The 20,714-nt window shown below is 32.4% G+C and overlaps 1 protein-coding gene and 1 non-coding gene across 2 annotated transcripts in view; one reads left to right on the top strand and one right to left on the bottom strand.

Moving 5' to 3' along the window:
* The first annotated feature begins 6,684 nt into the window (after positions 1 to 6,684).
* LOC130655125 (uncharacterized) overlaps positions 6,685 to 20,714 on the top strand; it is a 39,584-nt gene continuing 25,554 nt past the window's right edge. The window contains exons 1-5 of the mRNA XM_057457825.1: positions 6,685 to 7,609; positions 9,209 to 9,281; positions 12,191 to 12,507; positions 16,384 to 16,537; positions 17,307 to 17,617. Coding sequence (XP_057313808.1) covers positions 12,211 to 12,507; positions 16,384 to 16,537; positions 17,307 to 17,617 — 762 coding nt within the window. The 5' untranslated portion in view covers positions 6,685 to 7,609; positions 9,209 to 9,281; positions 12,191 to 12,210. The remainder of the gene's footprint in view (positions 7,610 to 9,208; positions 9,282 to 12,190; positions 12,508 to 16,383; positions 16,538 to 17,306; positions 17,618 to 20,714) is intronic.
* Positions 16,992 to 17,064, bottom strand: Trnaa-ggc (transfer RNA alanine (anticodon GGC)). Its single transcript has one exon. It is a non-coding gene; the product is annotated as a tRNA-Ala (tRNA).

Raw genomic sequence — 20,714 nt, 5'->3', positions numbered from 1 at the left:
CAATAAAACTTGTAAAGGTAATAGAAAACAAACAATAATAGTGTTTAATTGTTCGTGACTTTGCACGTACATTAATTCCCCTGCGAATTTCATTGTACGCTAGTTTAAATTTGCTATTCCTGTCAAATCGTGCAAAAAATAACATTTATGTGCAAATTGAGTAACGAGCATAAAATTTGGCACAATCGTACTTATGGGTAAAAGAAGCTATTCGAGCCTCAGACCCAATCAAAAACACCTCTCTGAGGTATTTTACAGACCAGAATAAGTTGCCATAATATCAATTTTTATTTTGGAAAAGATATAGTGTTATACATCATTGGAAAGAGCACGATAAATGAAACATATTTCATATAAGAATACACGCCTAAAAAAGTACTGGTAACGAGATACAATTTCTTAAAGAATTGTGTAACCAGTGGGGTTTCGCAATCTAGAAAGAATTACCTTTTTTCTCACGAAAAGGCAAAAATTTAATCACACGAAGTGGATGTTGGTAATGAAGATAGGAAGCTGCATGGTCTCGTACAAGCAGAGCTAGCTTCTTTTATTAAACACGAGAAAGACATAGAGAATGGCTCACAGGTTTTCAAAATGAATTATTTAACAGACCTATACAAATAATGTCTAAATGTGCTAGAAGGGCTTCCGCCATAGAAGGTTCATACAACCCATTTAAAAGCCAGGCTAACTTCCCAACTTTATGGTTTAAATCCAAACAAAGTAAAACCACGTTTGTAGCATTCGATGATCATTTCAAGTGTTAAAAATGTCTGTGTAACGCAATTTTGAAGGCACTGCATACACTCTTTCGAATATAGCGAACATATTACGACAAACTTTACTTGCAAGAAAAACAGAGAAATCCAATGGACATTTTTATCACGATTCTCAGAAGTTGTTTGTTAATTGACATGATTTTATAAGGACCGAACAAGCAAGTGTCATTATATCTCAACCGATTGAACAAAATTTTCTTGAACGTACTGGAGCGAAATTAGGCAGTACTACAAATTACCTGAGTAAAGAAAGAGAATCTTCTTTTGGGACATATTTTGGGATGATTGGACGAGAACAAAATGGAGATTTTTCAATTCTTGACAAATAAAGTTGTTAAAATAGCAACATAGAAGTTAATAATCAGCTCCGTTGGTAAATCATGACAAATTGTCACACTTTAAAAGGTTCGTTATCTTGATGTACGATCGAACAAGCAATGTCTGTCAACGAATGTTGTAAAGTTACGTTTGCCACAAAAGTTAGAGGTCTCTAGAGGTCATTCCACAACCTCGTTTTCATTTCGCATTTAGCATTTTGCCTTTTTGTTTAATTTGATCGTATTAACGAATCAGAGACCACAAGACCCAGGGGATAAGGTTGACAATTCCACTGACAAAAGATGCTCTCTTGCAGTAAGCAAAACGAGCAGCATACCAAACAGGCTGTTGGAATCATTCTCTGGTGATACAACAGATATTCCAGAACAATACCAATAAGGATGGGAGCATGGAAACATGACAGTTGGTAATTTCGTGGATCACCATTTCACAGGCATCTGCAATATGTCGGGAACTCATTCGATGCGGGTGTAACAAAGGAAAGGGATAGGGGACGATGTAAATGTTAAAATTCGTCTTTAAAATGCACAGCGTATAATTATTGACGGTTGACTTATTTTACTTATACTACGTTGATTAAATATCTTCTTTCATTTATGTACGTAGTAATATTGCTCAAATTATCTCAAATCTACTTGGTTATTATTTTCAGGGGGTATATATTTCACTTCTTTACTTTCAATAAATCTTAAGTCAGAAACGTATTTTTTGTTCATAAGGTTGCCAACCCTCAAATAAAAATAGAAATTTTATTAATATATTGCAAAGAATTGCAAGAAATCTGATTATCTATTTGCAATAAAATATAAATCTTTTTTGAATTTGAACCCTCTGGTTAAAGGCTTGTTACCAGTGTTCTTTTAGGTATACGTTTTATATGTTCTTTGTTGCATTTTTTATGAGCTTTTCAACGATATATAACAATATATTTTTCTTGAAAAAATCATTTGTTACTATGGCAACCGTTTCTGGTCTGCAAACTATCCCAATGGTTTTATTGTGTCTATGAGGCGATAGTTTATTTTTTGCATTAGCTAAGACTATTTCAAATTTTATGCTTGTTAAGCACACCATTTAACTGAATTTATATTGAATTTATATTTGCAAGTTTTTCACACGGGTTTTAAGAAGTACTAACATGTATTAATAGAGCAGCTCAGCCCATCTATCTGTGACTGGCACGGGAGATTTTTTTAAATTTTTGACAGTGTCTGTAAAACTTTTTGACAATCTATGCTCTGTATTTTATAAAAACTTTATTAACATCTTAAATTGGCTGAACAAAATGTGTAAAGGCTCGTTTATTTTTTACTACATTTTTTCATATAGCGAAAAAAATGTTAACGCGTGCGCACCTTGAAAAAAATAGAAGTTTTGTCCAACTGCGCACGCATTATAGAGAAAAATGCAGTCAAGTGAAAACAAACCTTTAAAATGAGGCGATTTTATTAGCTTGGAATTTTATTAAATTCTAGATTAAATTTCCGTACTTTATAATAAATTCGTGTACGGTCAAAGTCACGGACATTTGTTAATATTGTTGTCTATTTCGTTTTAATTAAATGTTTTAATATATTTTTCAGCTTAACAAAACTGACGACAAAACCTTTTAAAATAAGAAGCGAATTAAATTTTAAAAGGCTTTTCCAATAAATTCTTCTCCAGTTTTAAACATCTAATCGAATTAAAAACCGCCTTGTCTGCAAAACTTAAAATTTATGAGCACCTCGACAAATGCAATTTAAGCTAACCTTGTTTACGTTAATGTAGTTATATTTAAAAAAGAATTTAATATTGTGCTATCCTTTTTATTTGATAATATTCAAAATAATTAAAAATTCTAAATTAAGAAATCATGAAAACGTTCTAGTTGGAAAAACTAATCGTGAAAATATATAACCGCAAAAGTTTCTATAGGTATTTCACGGTATTGGTTAGTCAAATCATATTGTCATGTTTTCAAAACAACGTCGAGATATTTTCACGTACCACTGAATTTCCTGAAAATAATTTCAATAACGAGTGTTCAATTTTTAAATAGCCTCGTAACAAACAAAACGTACGATACCTGTATTGATTCAAAGCTTAACCAATCAAAAACTTGTAATTCAATTACTAAAAAAAACGCAATAGAAACTGGATTAAAGAGGAAATACCTGAAAAAGAGACATTTTGTGAAGAAAAGATTCTCAGCATGTTCGTTTTTCAGGTAACATATTAACAATGATGTAATTTTCTATGGCCAGTAGGACCATTGTAGTATTGTGATAGGCAGCTTCAACGTCCTTTGTGTTTCATTCACAGGGAGGTTGTCAATTTCCAGATAAACTTGATTAAGTTTTTTCAGGAAAAGGCACCTAGAACTGTTAAAATAAGCTAACAAAATTCCTAATTATAATTTTAAAAACCTCAATAATTTTAAAACTTTTACCCCCGTAGCTATAGAGCATATAAAAAGTATATGAAGATTAAAAAGACGAATAAAGAGAACTCCTGCTTGTGTGAAAAGAACGACTTCGTTTAACATACAATTTGTTAAAAGTCTTTTCTTTTACGATGCATGCTTAACACGTAGGACAATTTTAGAATACTTATCTCTTCTCGTCTTCACAGATGGCAACCTAACAGAGTCAAGGGATAAATTTATTAGATATCCTGCAAATTTTATATCAATGCAACCTAGTCCACAGGTTTTTTCGCCGTCTTCTCTCATACCAAAAAGGTAAAAAGCCCTGAAGACGAGGGTGATATCAATGATTAATATTAGAAAGGTATGGTAACAAATTGTTTCGTACTATACATGTGCGTCATTAGCTAGCCTCGTACCTTGAGCTATTTTATAAATTGATTAACTTCGATCCCAGTCTTTTTTACATTTTTTTGTATAAAGGTATAAATAAAGGTAGGTGAGCTACCTATCTTTCCAGGTTGCGTGAAAAGAGATTTGTAGGAGTCGTAACGTTATTACTCGAAAATATCTCGTTTTGTCAATGGTGACATTTGGAAGCTTTAATTTGCTCATAGCTTCAAATGAATTCAACTTTGTTGTGTATTTGTGTTCAATTGGTAAGAATCGCTTAGAAAATGGTTTAGGTGATATGTCATGTTTCGTTTTATACATAAGTAATGTGGATCTTGAGTTGAAAAATGTTAACATTTTATTTTTTATTTGAAATTGTTTACCCAGGTTAGCCGCTTTAGTTACTGTTATTAGGCGTTCCAATCTGTTTGAGTAGTGGTATCACGTGTATCACATATCACATTTTTTTGTTTACTGTATAAGAAAATTCAATCTTTGCCTGTATTAATGATTGTGCAGATGAGCTGCGCGGGTGCGCAAAAATCTATCGGCACAAGTTTTTTTTTCGTGAATAAAAAAAGAATCGTGAAGGCTTAACGTATGAAAATAGTGAATTCCGAATGACGACGGCTTAGATCCAATGTTTTGTATATAAAAACCATATGATTTAATAAAAGCTCGCACGTTTTTGGTACAAGGGGAGTGTTTATACAAAATTGCAATACATTCTTAAAACTATCTTTTAAAAACCTTTTCATTCCCATACATCTGCAGAAGAAGGGGGGGGGGGGGGGGGGTGGTTACCATTAGGCTGAATCTTTCAAATCTAGTGTCCTTTGCGACGAGAAGCAGCCAAACTTGTGAATTTTTTTTGAAAATACACGACTATCCGTGACAAAAAGGGTTAACAGAAACATAAAAAATAAAATATTATTTCCTTAATTCTAACAACGATCATTTTTTGTAGCAGGGATTGTAGGAGGGAAGGGGTCAAAGTCTAACTTCAATTTGATGGGAGAGGAAAGTTTCTGAAAATTAGCATCACTAAAATTCTCCTTTCCAGAGCTTTTTTTCATTTCCTGATATTATTATTATGAATATTCATACAGGATATAGCCACTTTAGTATTGGAAACACTGTTATCAATGTGGATCCTGTGTTCGGAATGTATACATTAAGTATATACCAGTAATACCTACCCAATTTCCCTTGCATGGCATGGGTTGACCCGTAGTTGTGGTAAAGGTACTTGCTAAACATACCCGAGCTGTGGACCGCACCACGGACCTTGTGATTGCGAAGCGAACTCCATAACCACAAGGCCACGCGCCGACAATGTGGCTGGATCTAACGAGAAAAAATATGAGGTTAATAACGGGAAGCAGGTGGTTTTTTAAGATGTCGGCATATAAGAAAGACGATGCATGCATTTATAGCTATGCCTATATGGACGATAACTGCTAATAATAGCGACATGTCTACTCCGTATATTGGTGGAAATATAAATAAGTACACCAATGTATTTTGGCATATTCATATGACGGCTTTGGTCCAAAACTGAAGTGGTTAGAGTAGAGCAGGATTTTAGATAAAACCAGCGTGATTTTCTTACCACCAAGAAATCGGAAGAGAACTGAACTTTTTTTATCCTCGTGTCAAATAAAGTTTAACTAACAAAGCCAAGTTTTTCTTAAAATTTCAAAATCATACAACAGGCACTCGAAAGTGAACACTGCTTTGTTTAGTGAGAAGTACACAAGTTTAAAAAAGTTTACAGAAAAACATAGACGAATAGACAAATCAGGCGTAGATGCTGTGTAAATCAGGCGTAGATGCTGTGCTTCTTGCAATCGAGAAAATGGAAGAATATAGTGTTGAACTGGTTTTTGATATATCTAAGAGAAAGTTTAGTTAATAAGGCTAACCAAGAATAAGAATAATGTGCTGAGAAAGTAGAAAAGAGTTTCTTAAGTTGTGAGACAAATAACAGAGACGTCCGAGAATAAATCCAGCTCAACATTTGTATTTGAATAGCTGTAGTCAAGTTTTTTAAGCACGTCTAAATATAGCTACTAAAGTTTTACACATAACTTCGTTTTTGCACTACCATCTAAAATTGTTTGTTCTTTAGTGAATTTAGAAACATGGCGTCATTTTGCGTTCACGTAAATTTCTTGGAGCTACCCTATCTATAATCATTTTGAGTTTAAAAAAACCTATTGAACAAAAAAAAAATCTTGCGATAGGCCGTTACTTGCGTTCTCTCTTTGTAATCAACTTCGTCCCACTGATTTTTTGCCATTTTGATAAGAGACTCAAATCACATGTGGTGTATATATTAGGTGAATATTTATCATAGCACATCCGTATTTCATTCTCAACAGAGAATGCTTCGCCCCGATCAGACCTCTGATCGTGACGGGCGAGTGTAATGCGTGTAAGCCATATTATAATAGAAGAAGTCATATTGTAGAAGTCTGCGGCTCCCAGCTCTGGGGACCGCGGATCGAACCCCGCTCACTGCCAGGCAGTATGTTAGTGATGAACAAAGTAATTCTTCTGCAATATCACATGTGGTGTCTTAGACGTTTAGTCACGTCCCGGGCCCCTGGGTCCCGCTTTTCCCGTGTTTTAACAAAAATGTTAGGGGTCTCAAAAAAAGCCCACCAATCAAAATTCTCACTCCACCACTCAAGTCTGTAACAGCGAGACAAATTCCTAGGAAAAGTGAAAGCGCGTGGCCCAGTAGGCATGTAGTAGCTGCAATACAACGGTATACGTATTTTATGTGCAAATTCTGTTATGTTTATAAATCCAACGTTTTCATGTACAAGAATCGCATTTTGGTTCATGATATGTGACATAATATACTGACACTGGTCACTGTCACAAGACGGAAACGATACTGTTTTAAGTCTGATTGGCCAGCAAAGTAAACCTAAGAAATGAAATTTATGCCTTTATTCTGGAAACGAGTAGTTATTTTTAGTCAATCTGCAGCATCTTAATTGTAGAACACGAAAAAAAAGATATCCAGAGCTAAACATTGCTTTAAAAGTAGGGGGTATTTTTAAAAGTTACCTCCCAAGCAACGTTAAATATAAAAAGGGTTGGTGAGCTAGGGAGGGTCCCCTAGGTTTGCAAGTGAAAAATAGTAGATGTCACTTTTAAAAAATGTTATGGAAACTGAATTCTCATGTGTATCATTTTGTCCTATTAAACAATTGTCCCCAGGATTTGTTACAATTTATGTTCTGGTTTTGTCCCAGTACACAACCTAACAAACCTTGAAGACGAGGTTGTTCCTGCAGAAGTATTTTCCTCAAAGTAAATAATTACAGCCTCGAAATTACTTAAGATCTCTTTAAAAATTTTACTATCAAACCTCAATCCTCTAAAAATTTTCATATTGTTATAAGAATGTATTTCACTGGAAAAGATCTTTGGAAAAATCTCAGCGAGGTAATGAAGGCCAGGGTTTCACACTTTTTGCATACCCCTGTAAGCTTTTTTAGCATTTTTTACAGGTCAAGTAAAAAAAAGGAATTTTTTATCGAAATGGCTTAGAACTTTTCTTGACAACTCTCCACATTTTAGTCGCAACATGATGTAATAAACGCTGTTGTGTCACTGATACCTACTGTACCTACAAGACTTTGCTTTATCTGATGCTAAAAATGAGCCTTTGGTGGTAAATACATAAAAAAAACTAACTTTTTAACGAACTTGAGAGACAAAATTACGTTTTTATTAAATAGAGCCCCTTTTTTAAAAAGCTGAACAAAGTGATGAAGATCTGAATAGGTCAATTTGACCATAATGGTAAAAAAAAATTTCAGGAGATTTATAAAAGCTTGAAGTTATGTATGTTTAAGTTAATTTTTTTTTCTCTTTTTTGGAAATCCCATATATTAAATGAAATACGACATCGACATCCTATAGTAGACACTTCAGGTCTTTTTTTTTACTTTGATATGATTGTTCGAATTTAATACCATTGAAAAGAGCATAAAAAGAAAGAAGTAATATTTCCATAGGTAGACTGTAAATGTGATAAAAAATAATACAAAACTGAGCTAGGTTAAAACAAAATAGCAGCGCCTTTGTGTACTTTCTTCCCAAGGAAGTATTCTTGACCAAAAGTTGCAAAGGTACACAAAACAGAAATTGAAAATTCACAGAAAAATTGTAAGATATGTTTGAAAGTTTATTCAAAATAACATTTTACATAATTTCAGTTTTTGACTATGCAGACTTCATTTCACAACAGTTAAAAGTTTGAAGCAATTTTTTTTGCCTTGGGGGACCTGCATTAAATATTTTTATCAGGAATATGTGAATTTCATCGTCAATTAAAGGAAACCGGTTCAAATAAAAGTATAACTCTTCCCTAATTTCGCTAACTGATTTCAAGACGTTTTGGTCACGTGAATGAAGAGCCTACCTACAGGAAACTTAATTATTTTTTAAAACATATTTATTGCAAAAATATTTCAGATTTACTGTGTGTGTTTGTGTGTATGTGGGAAAAGGGGTTACTGTATCTAACAAACATTAACAAAATATGTATAAATCTTGAATAAGACAATTTTAACAATTTGGATACAACAAACATCCTGTAACAAGAAGATAGCTTAGTCACCATACAAGGTAATTTTTGAAAATTTCTGGGTGATTGTTTCGCAATTTAGAGCTTTTGCAAAAACTTTTTAGATATTATACCAACTGGTAGGGTGTTTACTTCCAGTGCAGTATGTCTTGGGTTCAAACCCTGGCTGTGTCATGCCAGAGATCTATCAATTCTGTTTAGCGTTCAGCATGTGGATAGAATTGATATCTTAGGCTGTGTAGTTGAGCGGTTGCTGTGTTCACAAGACATTTGTAGCTCAAATGGGAGCTGTAAATGTACTAGAACCCCCATCGCAGGACCCATTTTGATAGCAGTACCAATCCTGGGTGAAAAATTTCAACAACAATAATAATAATAATAATAATAATAACAGGTTTCTTTTTACATTTTTTCTTATTAACATAACTATTTAACACCTTTTGTCATGTTTTAATTTTTTTGTTGCTACCTTGCCTTGTTTTAAAAGCAACTGTTTTGTTTAAACGAAATGTTTTTTAAGTTATGGTAAAGGTTGGATAAATGTGTAAGGCAACGTAAAGACAAAAGCGAAATGGAGTTGTAAACCCTTCTATAAATTAAACAAAGTTTTAATGTACATGTTATTCTTATAATGACTTTTTTTACCATTATCAAGGTTTTTTTGTTTTGTTTGATTTTTAGTTTCTGTTGCTGTTGAAGTTACCAAATATTTTTGCTCTGGCACTTAGAAGACCACCTCCTGACAAGTTACTAGGTAGATACATATTGTATGAATCAAGTTTATGATATTGATATTTTAATCCACATGGTTTTTTTAAAAAAAAATTTCTTAGCTATATACTTGTTGGATGGGGAGTTTTAGTTGCAGGATAGGTTCTGCTTTGTTTATAAACTGTTCACAGAGTGGTACAGTTCAAGTAACAGAAGTAGTGCATCAATTTAAAAAATATTAAATAGTTGCTGGAGGACCAAGCGTCAAAACACTGGGTTAAGCCACAAGTAACTGTGTGACCCAAGGTCATACACATGGTGGAACACTTAAAGGAACACAAGGTATAAAATGATGCTGGACTTTTTTTAAATTTCAAAACTCTTTTCATTTTCAAGATATTCACATTTAAAGAATTTCAGATTAATTATGCTGCATATATTATAATGTCCTATTTAAGTAATAACAAATTTTGACATTTTCTGTCATCAATTATTTTAGACCTGTTAAAGGGGCGTAATCACCCTGTTGGCAAATATTTGAAGGATATACATGAGAAAACATTATCCTGAAAATTTTATTAAAAAGTGACAACTAGAACATGTTAAAATGCTTCATAAAAATAACAAACTCCCCCAATTTCTCTTCGTCAAAGAACCGATATTGCATTTCGTTGCACAAATCATGCAATAATCAACGCACGGCAAAATCGACCACATGGTTGCTGGATTCATGCCATTACAGAAAAGTAAAAAAATAAGGGAGAGCATCTGTAGCTGTGTTTCCATCATAATCTATATTATAATGCCTGTATACGTCTGTCCGTCCGTCTGTCTGTCACGCAAAATGGTAGCTTAGCTGCACGCAATGCGGTATAAAAAGGACGGGCGAACTCGTGGATTTTTCCATGGGCTAACGACTAGTGCTTTTATAAATGTATCAACAAAGTTTCAAACATGAAAAATCAGATAAATCAATCGAAGTTTCTGTGTTATTCTTTGTTATTTGAACTTTTTAACTTACTGAAATCCAACTTCTTTGCAACACCGACCTCTTCTTGTTGTGGTTTCTGAAGACAGCTTCGCCTTGCTAGCTGTCTTATTTTTTTTTTATTTTCTTTTGTTCAAACAGTTAGTTGTTTCCTTATGGAGACAGTATCAGATCTAGACAATTAGAATACCTAAATTTTCAGAATTTCCCCTTTTATGCTCTAAATTTAATTATCGCCATAGTGCTTCAACTATATTAAACTACCACAATGAGTCATCTCCCCCATTGGGTTTATTTGCTTATAATATGCAATAATCCTGGTCATGCTAATAAAAAAAGAAAGATCATGATTAGCATTAATTATCATGCATATTAAACATGAGACAATGCTGTGATTTCTTCTTTCTGTTTTGTTTTGTTTTCTCCGGTCTCCAAAAACAATGGTGACTCCATAATGGCGATTTTATGGAACTCCATCTCAATTTAAAGTAATTTAAAGTTAGGCCGTTTGTTTACATACGATTTCAAATGAACATTTTTGCGATGGGGTGCTTATTAGACCGGAATAAAAGATAAAAAAGATCGTTAAAATATGACGGCTGGAAAAAAAACAACTATAAATTCAAGTTTTATGTCCTCAAATTTTAAGGAAAATCATAACTCCATCTGAACTTTGAAATAAATAAAAAGCAACATTGCTGGGACATTTTTAGTAGAACAACTTGACATTCTGCATATTGGACTGCCAATATACAATACACTAAATAAAATTATTCCAAACAGAAAACTTATGATCCAGGAATATTCTGACATTTTTAAAGGAGTAGGAAAACTTAAAAACTTTTCATTACAACTAAAACTAAATGAAACTGTTTTTCCTGTACAACAGCCAATTAAGAGGATTTTATAACAATCGTAAAACAATTACAAGACCTCAATATTATTAAGCCTGTCAAGGGACCGACCTAATGGCTAATTATTATTGTAGTTCAAAGGAGAAAAGACTGCATCAGGCTTTGCCTTGACATGAGCAAAGCAAATCAAGCTATCGTCAGAGAAAGACATGTAATACTGAAACGGGAAAACAATCTGAAATATTTTCCAAGATCAACTTTTGAGAAAAGTACCACTAAATTGAATTACACAAAGGGAGCCCTTGCCACCCATGAAGGAGTACACTGAAAGTTTTTGAAAAAGAATTGAAATAGCACTATTTGGAAAATGCGTGGAAGAATGCAGATAAATGGTTTAAAAATTAACCGTAACAAGTGCGTTTTTAGTATAATTCAGATATTTACCACCAATTACCATTTCTTTAGTAGTTTGGGGCACTCGAATCGAATCTGGATGAACTTTTTAAGGAGCAGTTCACTTGGAGCACTCAAAGCAGAGCTACGGTCAAAGCCTTCTTGCCTAGAAAACCAATTTCTTTAGCGCACATTTTTTCGCCAGTGAAACTTTCGCATTGAGAACCCATTTTGAATACTTTGCATATATTAAAAAACTGGAGATGAAACTTAATATGTGCAAAAATAAACAAAATCTTGAAGCAAAAATAAACAAAGTCTTGTTTACATTTGAAGCTGTCAGGACAGCTTGATTGTTTAAATGTTTTTACATGAAGCCATCTTCTTATGTCTACATATTTACAAGATAAAGTGTCAAACGTATGCCAAAGCATATCTGCTGTTTTCTAAATTAGTATACCCTACCCATATACACTACACAGGACTTGCATACGTATGCACATGAGTTCTTGTAATCTGGAGGCAAACACAAGTTGATTTAAAATGAATATTTATATGAGCACACTAAAAATTGTATTCTGACAAGCATTATAAATCATGTTTTGAAGAATTAAAAAATAGTGCAAGCATTTGTAGCAATTAGAAAAACTAATGTGAATGCTAACCAATATTATTTACATTTTACAAATTTTAATTATAAGTTCATATTTTTTTTAGAATGCAACAAACCATTGGGAATGCACAGTGGTGCAATTTCCAGAAATGATATATCAGCCAGTCACTGGTGGGTAACATTCAATACTATTTCCAAAGGTGGAACAAATCTAATAAAATTGCAACCAAAATCACATGTTGACAACTTATCTTTTCCATATTTTCTGGAGATCATGTTTAGACAAGTTACAATAATAACTGGTTATCATTTGAATCATGTATCAAATTCAATGAACTTTGAAGGTCATTACTATGGATATTCATATATCAATGGAAATACTGCAGATTTTCAATTTATTTTGAGCACTCGTCAATTATTAGTAAGTGAAAACTTTACTCACCAGTAATGTTTACAACTTTAACCAACTTATTTTACTGGTATAATTAAAATCTTTTAAGTTACAGTTCGTAGAAAAATGTGAAATGTTTTAGGTTGAAATAATGTCTAAGATTACCTTTAATATTGCATTGTTTTATGACTTTGTTAAGGCTTGTTTCCATTTGAAGATAGTCTTTTTGTTAGCAAATATGCATGTGTATGTACTAACAAGAAAGTCTTTTTGATGTCAATGAAAAAAATAATGCGAACAAAATAAACAGCTACATTAATGAACTACTATGCAATCACATGTGTTGTTTATTTTTTTTGCCAAAGTGGTATATTCATAAAAATAGTCCTCTACAGTTAAATAAAAAGTGGTGCACATAACAAAAAAATGTTTATGTGAGAAGCTTGTGAGAAGCAATAATGTAGCATGTAAGCAGCAAATTAGCTTGCAATACTTAACATTTCTTATAATATAAGAAGCTTGCCACAAAAACAAAAATAACTACTACAGCAGTAACTATTTTTTGTTCTGTGTAATACAGGTTTTGATGCAACTAGGAAGCCAAAGTTTGTGGCCTTTTACAATTACTACTAAAATCTGAGGGGTTATTTTGAAGTTTGACTGTCTTTCTCCAATAAGAGGCTTTTTCTTTCACACATAAGATTCGGTTCTGGATGCTTAAATGCTCCAATTCCCATTTCTTTGGTTATTTGGGACTGTCAGAATCAAATCTGGATGTACTCCTTAATGAGCAGTTTACTTGGAGCATTTAGAGCGCTTAGAACTAATAATTTTACTAACTGCTGTCGAAGCCTTCTTGCTTCAAAACCACATTTTTTGGTGCACATTTTTTCGCCAGGTAAGCTCTTGCAGGGAGAAACCATTTTATATACTTTGCATCAATTAAAAACCATGGGAGACGGAACTCAATTATGCACAAAAATTAACAAACGCTTTGAATGTAAACAAGGCTTGAAAGTGAAAGTGAGGCCATTAAACACTTATGCTGTCAGTGGAAATAATTGTGAAGGCTACGGTTTATATTTATAGAATATATGAGAGGAAATGATGAAGCAGGAGAACCATCTATGTTAGATGCAAGCGGCATACTTCATTTGCCATCTTTACTGAAAAAATCATTGATAATTTTTTGCATCAATAATTTTTTAACTGAAAAAAATGAAAATGAAATGAAAAATAAAAAAGACAAAAACAAAAAAAAATAAAACAGGTGAAATGGTTAACCAAAGCGTGCCATCAGCTGCTTGCACAACAGTTGAGGATGATTCTTCTCCGATTTATTGGAAAAAAGAGGCAACCAAAATTTGTAGAATATGAGAAATGCATCAATAATTTTAGAATTTTTTAAGTACAAAGCAAAGGAAGTACGGCAGATTATAGCACATGAAGTCAAAAAGGAATTATAAAAGTTAAACAATAAAAATTTTCCATCTTGCAACTCAAGATGAAAAACTATTACCAAAATATACAGGAAAACAGTTGACCATAACAATAAATCAGGAAATGATAAAAAAGTTGCCAATCTTATTAGGAACTAAAAATTGTTTTCAGTTATAGGCTAAATGTCAATGCGTGCGTGCACCGTTAGTTCGGCAGGTATAGGTAATGTTCAAAGAAAAATTGAAGTGGATGAGGAAAAGTTGATGAAAGTGAAAGTGAACAGGAAAAGGAAGATGTTGAAGTCAGCCAGGTCAGAAAAGAAAAAAAAAGAAAAGGAATTTTTTCTCAAGTGCTACCAAACCCACCAACTCAGTTTCAACGGGGCTTGAGACGTACTATTTAATTTGAGAAACTGATCAAAGTTGCCAAGCTTTAAGCACAATGATTTTACTGATTTTTTTCTCAACCTAAAATGGCTTTTAAAGGTGTCTTTGGTATACAAGGGTATTTCTGTCTCAAAATATCCTGGTATCCTAACAGCAACGACACAGTCACACAGAATTAGGTCAGTTATATCTTCTTTGTTTTCTTTATCTTCTTCGTTTTCTTCTTTACTGAAGACTAAAAAGTGCTTTTAAAACAGCCATATTTATTTACAAAGAACTGTAGTTTCCTAATTATGCAAAAACTGTGCAAAAAAAATAAATTTTTAAACCACATTAAAAAGTCGAAGCACTTGGATTCAGTTCTGTGCTGGTTTTTGGTCATCAAAGCACTTGAGCAGTTGGTGCATACAGATTTCAATATTAGGTATGAAAGAAATACCTTCCCTTTACGCAAAACCCTTTTCTTAAAATTAGGAGTTATTAATATAAACATATTGTTTTGAATGGCTGAGTGACACTCTCTCAACTTTATCAATGTTGGATTTACATCAACACTATTAGTATGGCAGGCACTAATCTAGCCAATTTTTTTACTATGTCAAAACATTTAAAATAAATAAAACAAAAAAAACAATGCTTGGGGTCTTGGCGTGTTCTAAGCCATTGCTTCAGAAGCTTTTACTACTAAACAGGTTTTGATAGGGTTTGTAAAATCATAGACAATATTGCTGTTTCAAAAGTCTTTTTTACATTTAAAGTTGTTCCGTCTGTTTATCTTTTGCGCATTATTAAGTACCGTCTTCCATGGTTTTTTAATTTATGTCTTAAGACATAGTATGTCCAATTATCACTTCTAAGTGTTTAAATACTCTAAGTAAACTGCTCCATCAGGAGTTTATCCAGATTAGATTGCGACTGCGTCAAATTACCTAAGAAATGGTAAATGGTGCACTTAAATCATTCAAAAACCAATCTCATGCATATAAGAAATAGCTCTTAAAATAGATATGCAATGTTTTAAGTCGCTCATATGTTTTAATGAGAACCATCGTACAATCCTTTTTCCAAAATTTATATATTCATTATTCGTCAATCTTCATCTTTGTTGTATTTGTCGTCCTCTTTGTTTTCTGATAGTCGTTTTTTTTAACAAAGGTACAACACGTCCATTTTCTTTCCCCCTCCCAATATTAGTCTTTAATAATTATTGGTTTTGAAACTATAAGTGAAGAATCAAATAAAATGTAACAAGGTTTGAACGTTGAACAAAAACAACAACAAATCAAAATAATTCTAAAGGCTCAAATTGTCTTCCTTTGAGAATCTTACAGTCCATTAGGCTCATCATTGTGTTTTGTTATATTGACTACTACATTCCAAAAATTATTATTTTTCTTACTGGTTATAACACTCAACTTAATGCTGTTTATGTTACAGTGTTTATAAATACATATGCGTTTTGGTTACATAATTTATGCATTTTTAATAGTTTTGTAAACAGTGCAAAACAAATATTTAGTGCAGAAATTTTCAATGTGAAATAAGCCAAATGTGTTGCCCTTGTTTTCTTTCTATTTGCAGTCAGTATAAGATTCTAAATAACCTATAATATACCTTGTTTTAATCCTACAACAATTGAATCTACCTGATCTTGCCACATTTCATCTTCAATAAGATCAATCTCAAAGAAAAAATCTAAAGTAGAAATTTTAAACAGATTTCTCTGCCTGTTGCAGTTGTTGTGTGTTTATATATGTCCATCGACCACTTAGAATCTAGTTGTTTTCTCGTAAAAAGCGTGTATTTAACATTGATACAAGTTTCTCTTCAGGACCTAAACTCCCAATAATTTGTCCTATTATTAAAAGTTATAACCAATTTCTTGACAGTTTCTTACCATTTTAATTAATTTTTCATAGAACTGTAATTGTTATGATTTCATCGAACATGAAAGGCTTTTGATTCATTGCATTTTGAATCTAGTTCGCGTACAAAAATAACATGCAAAATCTTTATTAAGTATTAAAAAAAACTGCAATATGTATTTTTAAAATTTATATTAAAAATATTTTATGTTTAGATAAATAGAATCCCATCAAATGGTTCAGTAAATTATAGATTTGAGACTCCTGTAAAAGCCAGAAACTTCAGAATATATTTTTTACCAACTTATGTTTTTCAAATCAAAGTGGCTACCATGCAGTTCGAAATTTACGTATGCCCGCATTGGAATTGTAAGTTTTGGAAACTGTTGATATTAAGAAATTGTCCCTGTAATTGATGAACATTTTGGTATCCACGCCATTACAATCCCAAATTCTTTAAACTGTTAAGTGCCTTGTATTACCACTTAAATACAAAATACATTAAAACGTCATACTATACTTATGAACATAACATAACAACATAATAATACTTTTATTTATTGGGCTATTTTTCTTTTGCTTTGTTGGTTCCTGTCTGTGATAAAAGAGGAAATGATTTCAACTTTCAGTTTGTCAGTATGAAAACCTGCTGTTATACAATTTTTTACATACAATTTCTTGTTCATATACTCTGCAATGAAAAAGTTACTATTTTCACATAACATAAGCGGCTGATAAACTAACAGAAATTACTAGTGTGAAAACATTTCCTATAAGAGTATAGTAACCCTGCATATTATCTTTCTAAGTGCTGCAGAGATGATGGATCGAGTGGGACTTGAACCCACAACCTATCGCTTGCCAGGCCATTGCTCTAGCCACTGCGCTATTGATCCAATGCTACCTCCCTAGCACATAAGGAGTCGAGGCGAGGATACTACTTCTTTGCGACGACGAATGTCCTCCTTGTGACATACTTTTCTACTAACTCGTACCAATAAGATATCGCCGAATGATGCACAATCGTTACAGCACTTAATGCAAAGATAATGCGCAAGGCTACTTATATCAATATATTTCACACATGCACCCTTGTTCCTATTCACTATAAGTTCTTCTATGATCTTTTTTGTTATAGATGCAAAACCACTTGGTATGTCTAGTGGCTTAATTAGCAAACAAAGAATTATGAGTTATGCTAACAAACAAAGATCAAACCCATATCTTGCACGACTTGATTCACAAGGCTTTGGATGGCAGCCACTTGACAGTGCAGGAATCCAGAAAAATATTGGAAATGCAAAATATTGGTTGCAAATTGTTTTGCCAGCCTTAAAAAAAGTTATTTATATTATTGTGCAAGGATCTAAATTCAATTCAAATCTTCGTACAAATTATTGGATCCAATACGGGAGAGACGAAAATTTACTTACAACTTATAAAATTTTGGTAATTTATTGTTCTTGTTTTTAGTATTTTGTATTCTGTTGACACTATTTAGGCCCAGAGATGCAGTAGGATTGAAGCACTATTTTAAAATATTGATAATAATACCATGCCTGTTGTCATGTTGATTTTATGGTGAGCAAGTGGTTGGAAAAATGGTTGAAAATATCTTTGTCAATATTTTTTAATAATTTAGCCTTCTATTAATTTTCTAAAAAGAGAGGCTGCTTTCTTAGCCCCCTTTTTCTCAGTACATTTACAGCCTGGCTTTGATTAATTGTAACTACCTTAACCCCAACTCTCAATACCTTAATCTTTTGTTAAAAATCATAAAACTAATTCATAAAATGATTTGAAAAAGTTTGCATTATTGAGCAAACTTTAACAAGGAAATTCTAAAAAAGCCAAAAACGTGCTAAAAGTAAGGAAATGATTAATGATCAAGAATATGTTCAGCTTTAATTATAGAGCAAACTGGAACTATAGGGCTTCTGTTGTCAATATTGTTGTGTGAGATTGAATGATTTAAACAGAAGTAGCAACACGAGTTTCTTCACTTTATTATTATAAGAATAATTGTAATAATAATACAAGCAACTATTATTCTTAACGTTTTCATTCTTATGGTATTATAGACACTATAATTGGTAGTACAGGATAGTTGCTAAAATAAAACTAAAACTAAAAGAAGATAAAATTGATGAAAAAGTGAAAAGATGTTGCAAGATTTAAAGGAAGAAAAATCAAAAAGAAAATCTTACTTTACAAAAACAGTTAATAGATTGATGGGACTCATAGATGGGGGAGGCTCAGCCAGGAGAGAGACGAATTGGATTAACAAATAGAATTATTCATGGAAGAGTTAACAAAGTTGTCAGACGCATTCGGAAGAATGAGGAAAGATGTCAACGAAACAATAAAGAAGACGAAAGAAGATTACTATTATTAAATAGCGATCCCCAAAATGGAACCCCAACAGTTATATTGTCATCAAGCAGAACATAAACTGTCTCAAAGCGGAAGTGTAATGAAAATGTGGTATGTGAAGAGGAAACATTGAGGATGGTCCTAGAACAGCTACTACTGTTAAAAATAAGAAAATACTAGTCAGCTGCATTGAAATCAACCAATTCAATTTTAATGTGGCTAAAAAGCTACTACCAGCATAAGACAGAGAGGGAATTGACGAGGGAACAATGTTTTTTAAAAATGCACAGTAAGCAGATTTGTGACGAAAATAAACAAGGACATTCAAAGAAAATTTAACATCCATTTTGTCCCACTTATTTAAATTAACATCTTCTAATTAACTAATTCTAAAATCATAAATGTGTAAAATGCAGGTTTTAAATACTTCTGAAAGTACCATCACTTGGGAAAAAGTATTATTTTTCCCAAGTGATGATAAAAACTACTATTTAAAAAACACTGTTAGTAAATCTGGCTAATGTTATTTTTACAGATGTTGTTTTAAAAATAAGTTACACTCAATAACTGGGGACACAGGATATATCACCAATTTTGGTAACTGGCTTAAAATTTCATGTTTGTTTGGAACAAGTGGGCTACTCATATAACCATATTCAAAGCTGGCTAATATCTAGCTGATTTAACATCAAGAACAATAAACAAAAGCATTAGAATGGACCAATGATACATGCTATTATCCCATATTATCACCAAATGTTAATAACAATCTGTATGACAAATTAATTTTGCAAATATTGCAAGTTAACAAACCATATCTGAACTACTTGGCTGCAAACTAAAAATTTGCTCATAACTAATTTTCTTTCATGTTATTCAATATTTTTGTATGTATATTCCACAGAATGAATATGGATATGGAAATAGGTCTACTGGTGATAGCATTCACAGGAGCTATCACCAGGAGGAGTCGAGGGAAATGTTTAATTGGCCAGAAAACAAAGATCTTACCAGCGCAGGATAGCCATGTATGCATTGAGAATGTAAGAATTGGTGAAAACTATTTTATGAGCAGAATTTTAGGAGCAAAATAATTTTAATAACAGAGTTTTAAGAATAAATATAATAATAATACAAGCAAGTATTATTCTTAACTTTTTTATTCTTATGGTATTATCAACACTAGTACTACTAGATACAGGGTAGCTTGAGGCCCCTCTTCATGAGAGGGGATTGGCGGTAGTAAATCAATCAAAGAGTCCCCATTAGTCTTGCACCACAGCCCATCAAAAATTTTGTGACTCTAGATAATTCTATTGGAAGATAGCCAATAATTTTATCTTTTCTGTCAGACACTTTTATGGTAAATATGCCAAACAGATTTTTTCTTTTAGCGACAAGTACAGTTTTTGATTTTGTTCTGACTACAAGTATCTCTGGTAGTGATGATATCCCCTTACTGCTGTATGATAGCAGTATATTTGATCAGAATCCGTCTTGAACATATTCAGAAAGCAATAAGTTTCATTCTAACTAATCTACTTATCACAAATTGCAAATTGCAAAGTCAATTGACCATTATCAATGCAGAAGTTAGATTGCTTCCTGGTTTATGTTAATTGATGTTGATTGATTTAAACATTTCAGTAGTGAAAACTTGACTTAAAATTCCATCACACCAGAAGCTCTTGCACTTTATATTTTCATAATTATGGGCCTGGGAAAGGGCAACTATGACAAAATGTCTAGATTTTATAAAATCAAAAAATGTTGATACACATTTGAATACAATAAATTAAATTTTACAATAATTAAATAGCAACATCAGGTTAATTCACTTGTGCTTGTATTCTCATTCCAAATTTTTATAAGTTTTTTTTAAATCAATCATTATACACAGCTTTCCCAAAAAATCTTAAGATAGGGGCACATTTTAAGCACCTGAAAATTGAAACATTCAAATTATTTATTTAGTGGTATTTTCTATATATATTTTAAAATCTATGATTTACCATTACAGATTAACTACCATAATAATTGAGTTTTTACTTTTTAAATTTTAAAATAAAAACCCTGTGTTGCTTCAAGCTGCAGGGCTTCTTGTTTAATTTCCCTTGTCCATTGTGTCTTTTTAAGTAAAGTTGTGTTATAACTAGACTTCCAAAATTTAAAA

This window comes from Hydractinia symbiolongicarpus, chromosome 8 (genome assembly GCF_029227915.1).
Source record: "Hydractinia symbiolongicarpus strain clone_291-10 chromosome 8, HSymV2.1, whole genome shotgun sequence".
NCBI lineage: Eukaryota > Metazoa > Cnidaria > Hydrozoa > Anthoathecata > Hydractiniidae > Hydractinia > Hydractinia symbiolongicarpus.
The sequence above is the reverse complement of the archived record's forward strand: the minus strand, read 5'-3'. Positions and strand labels throughout refer to the sequence as shown.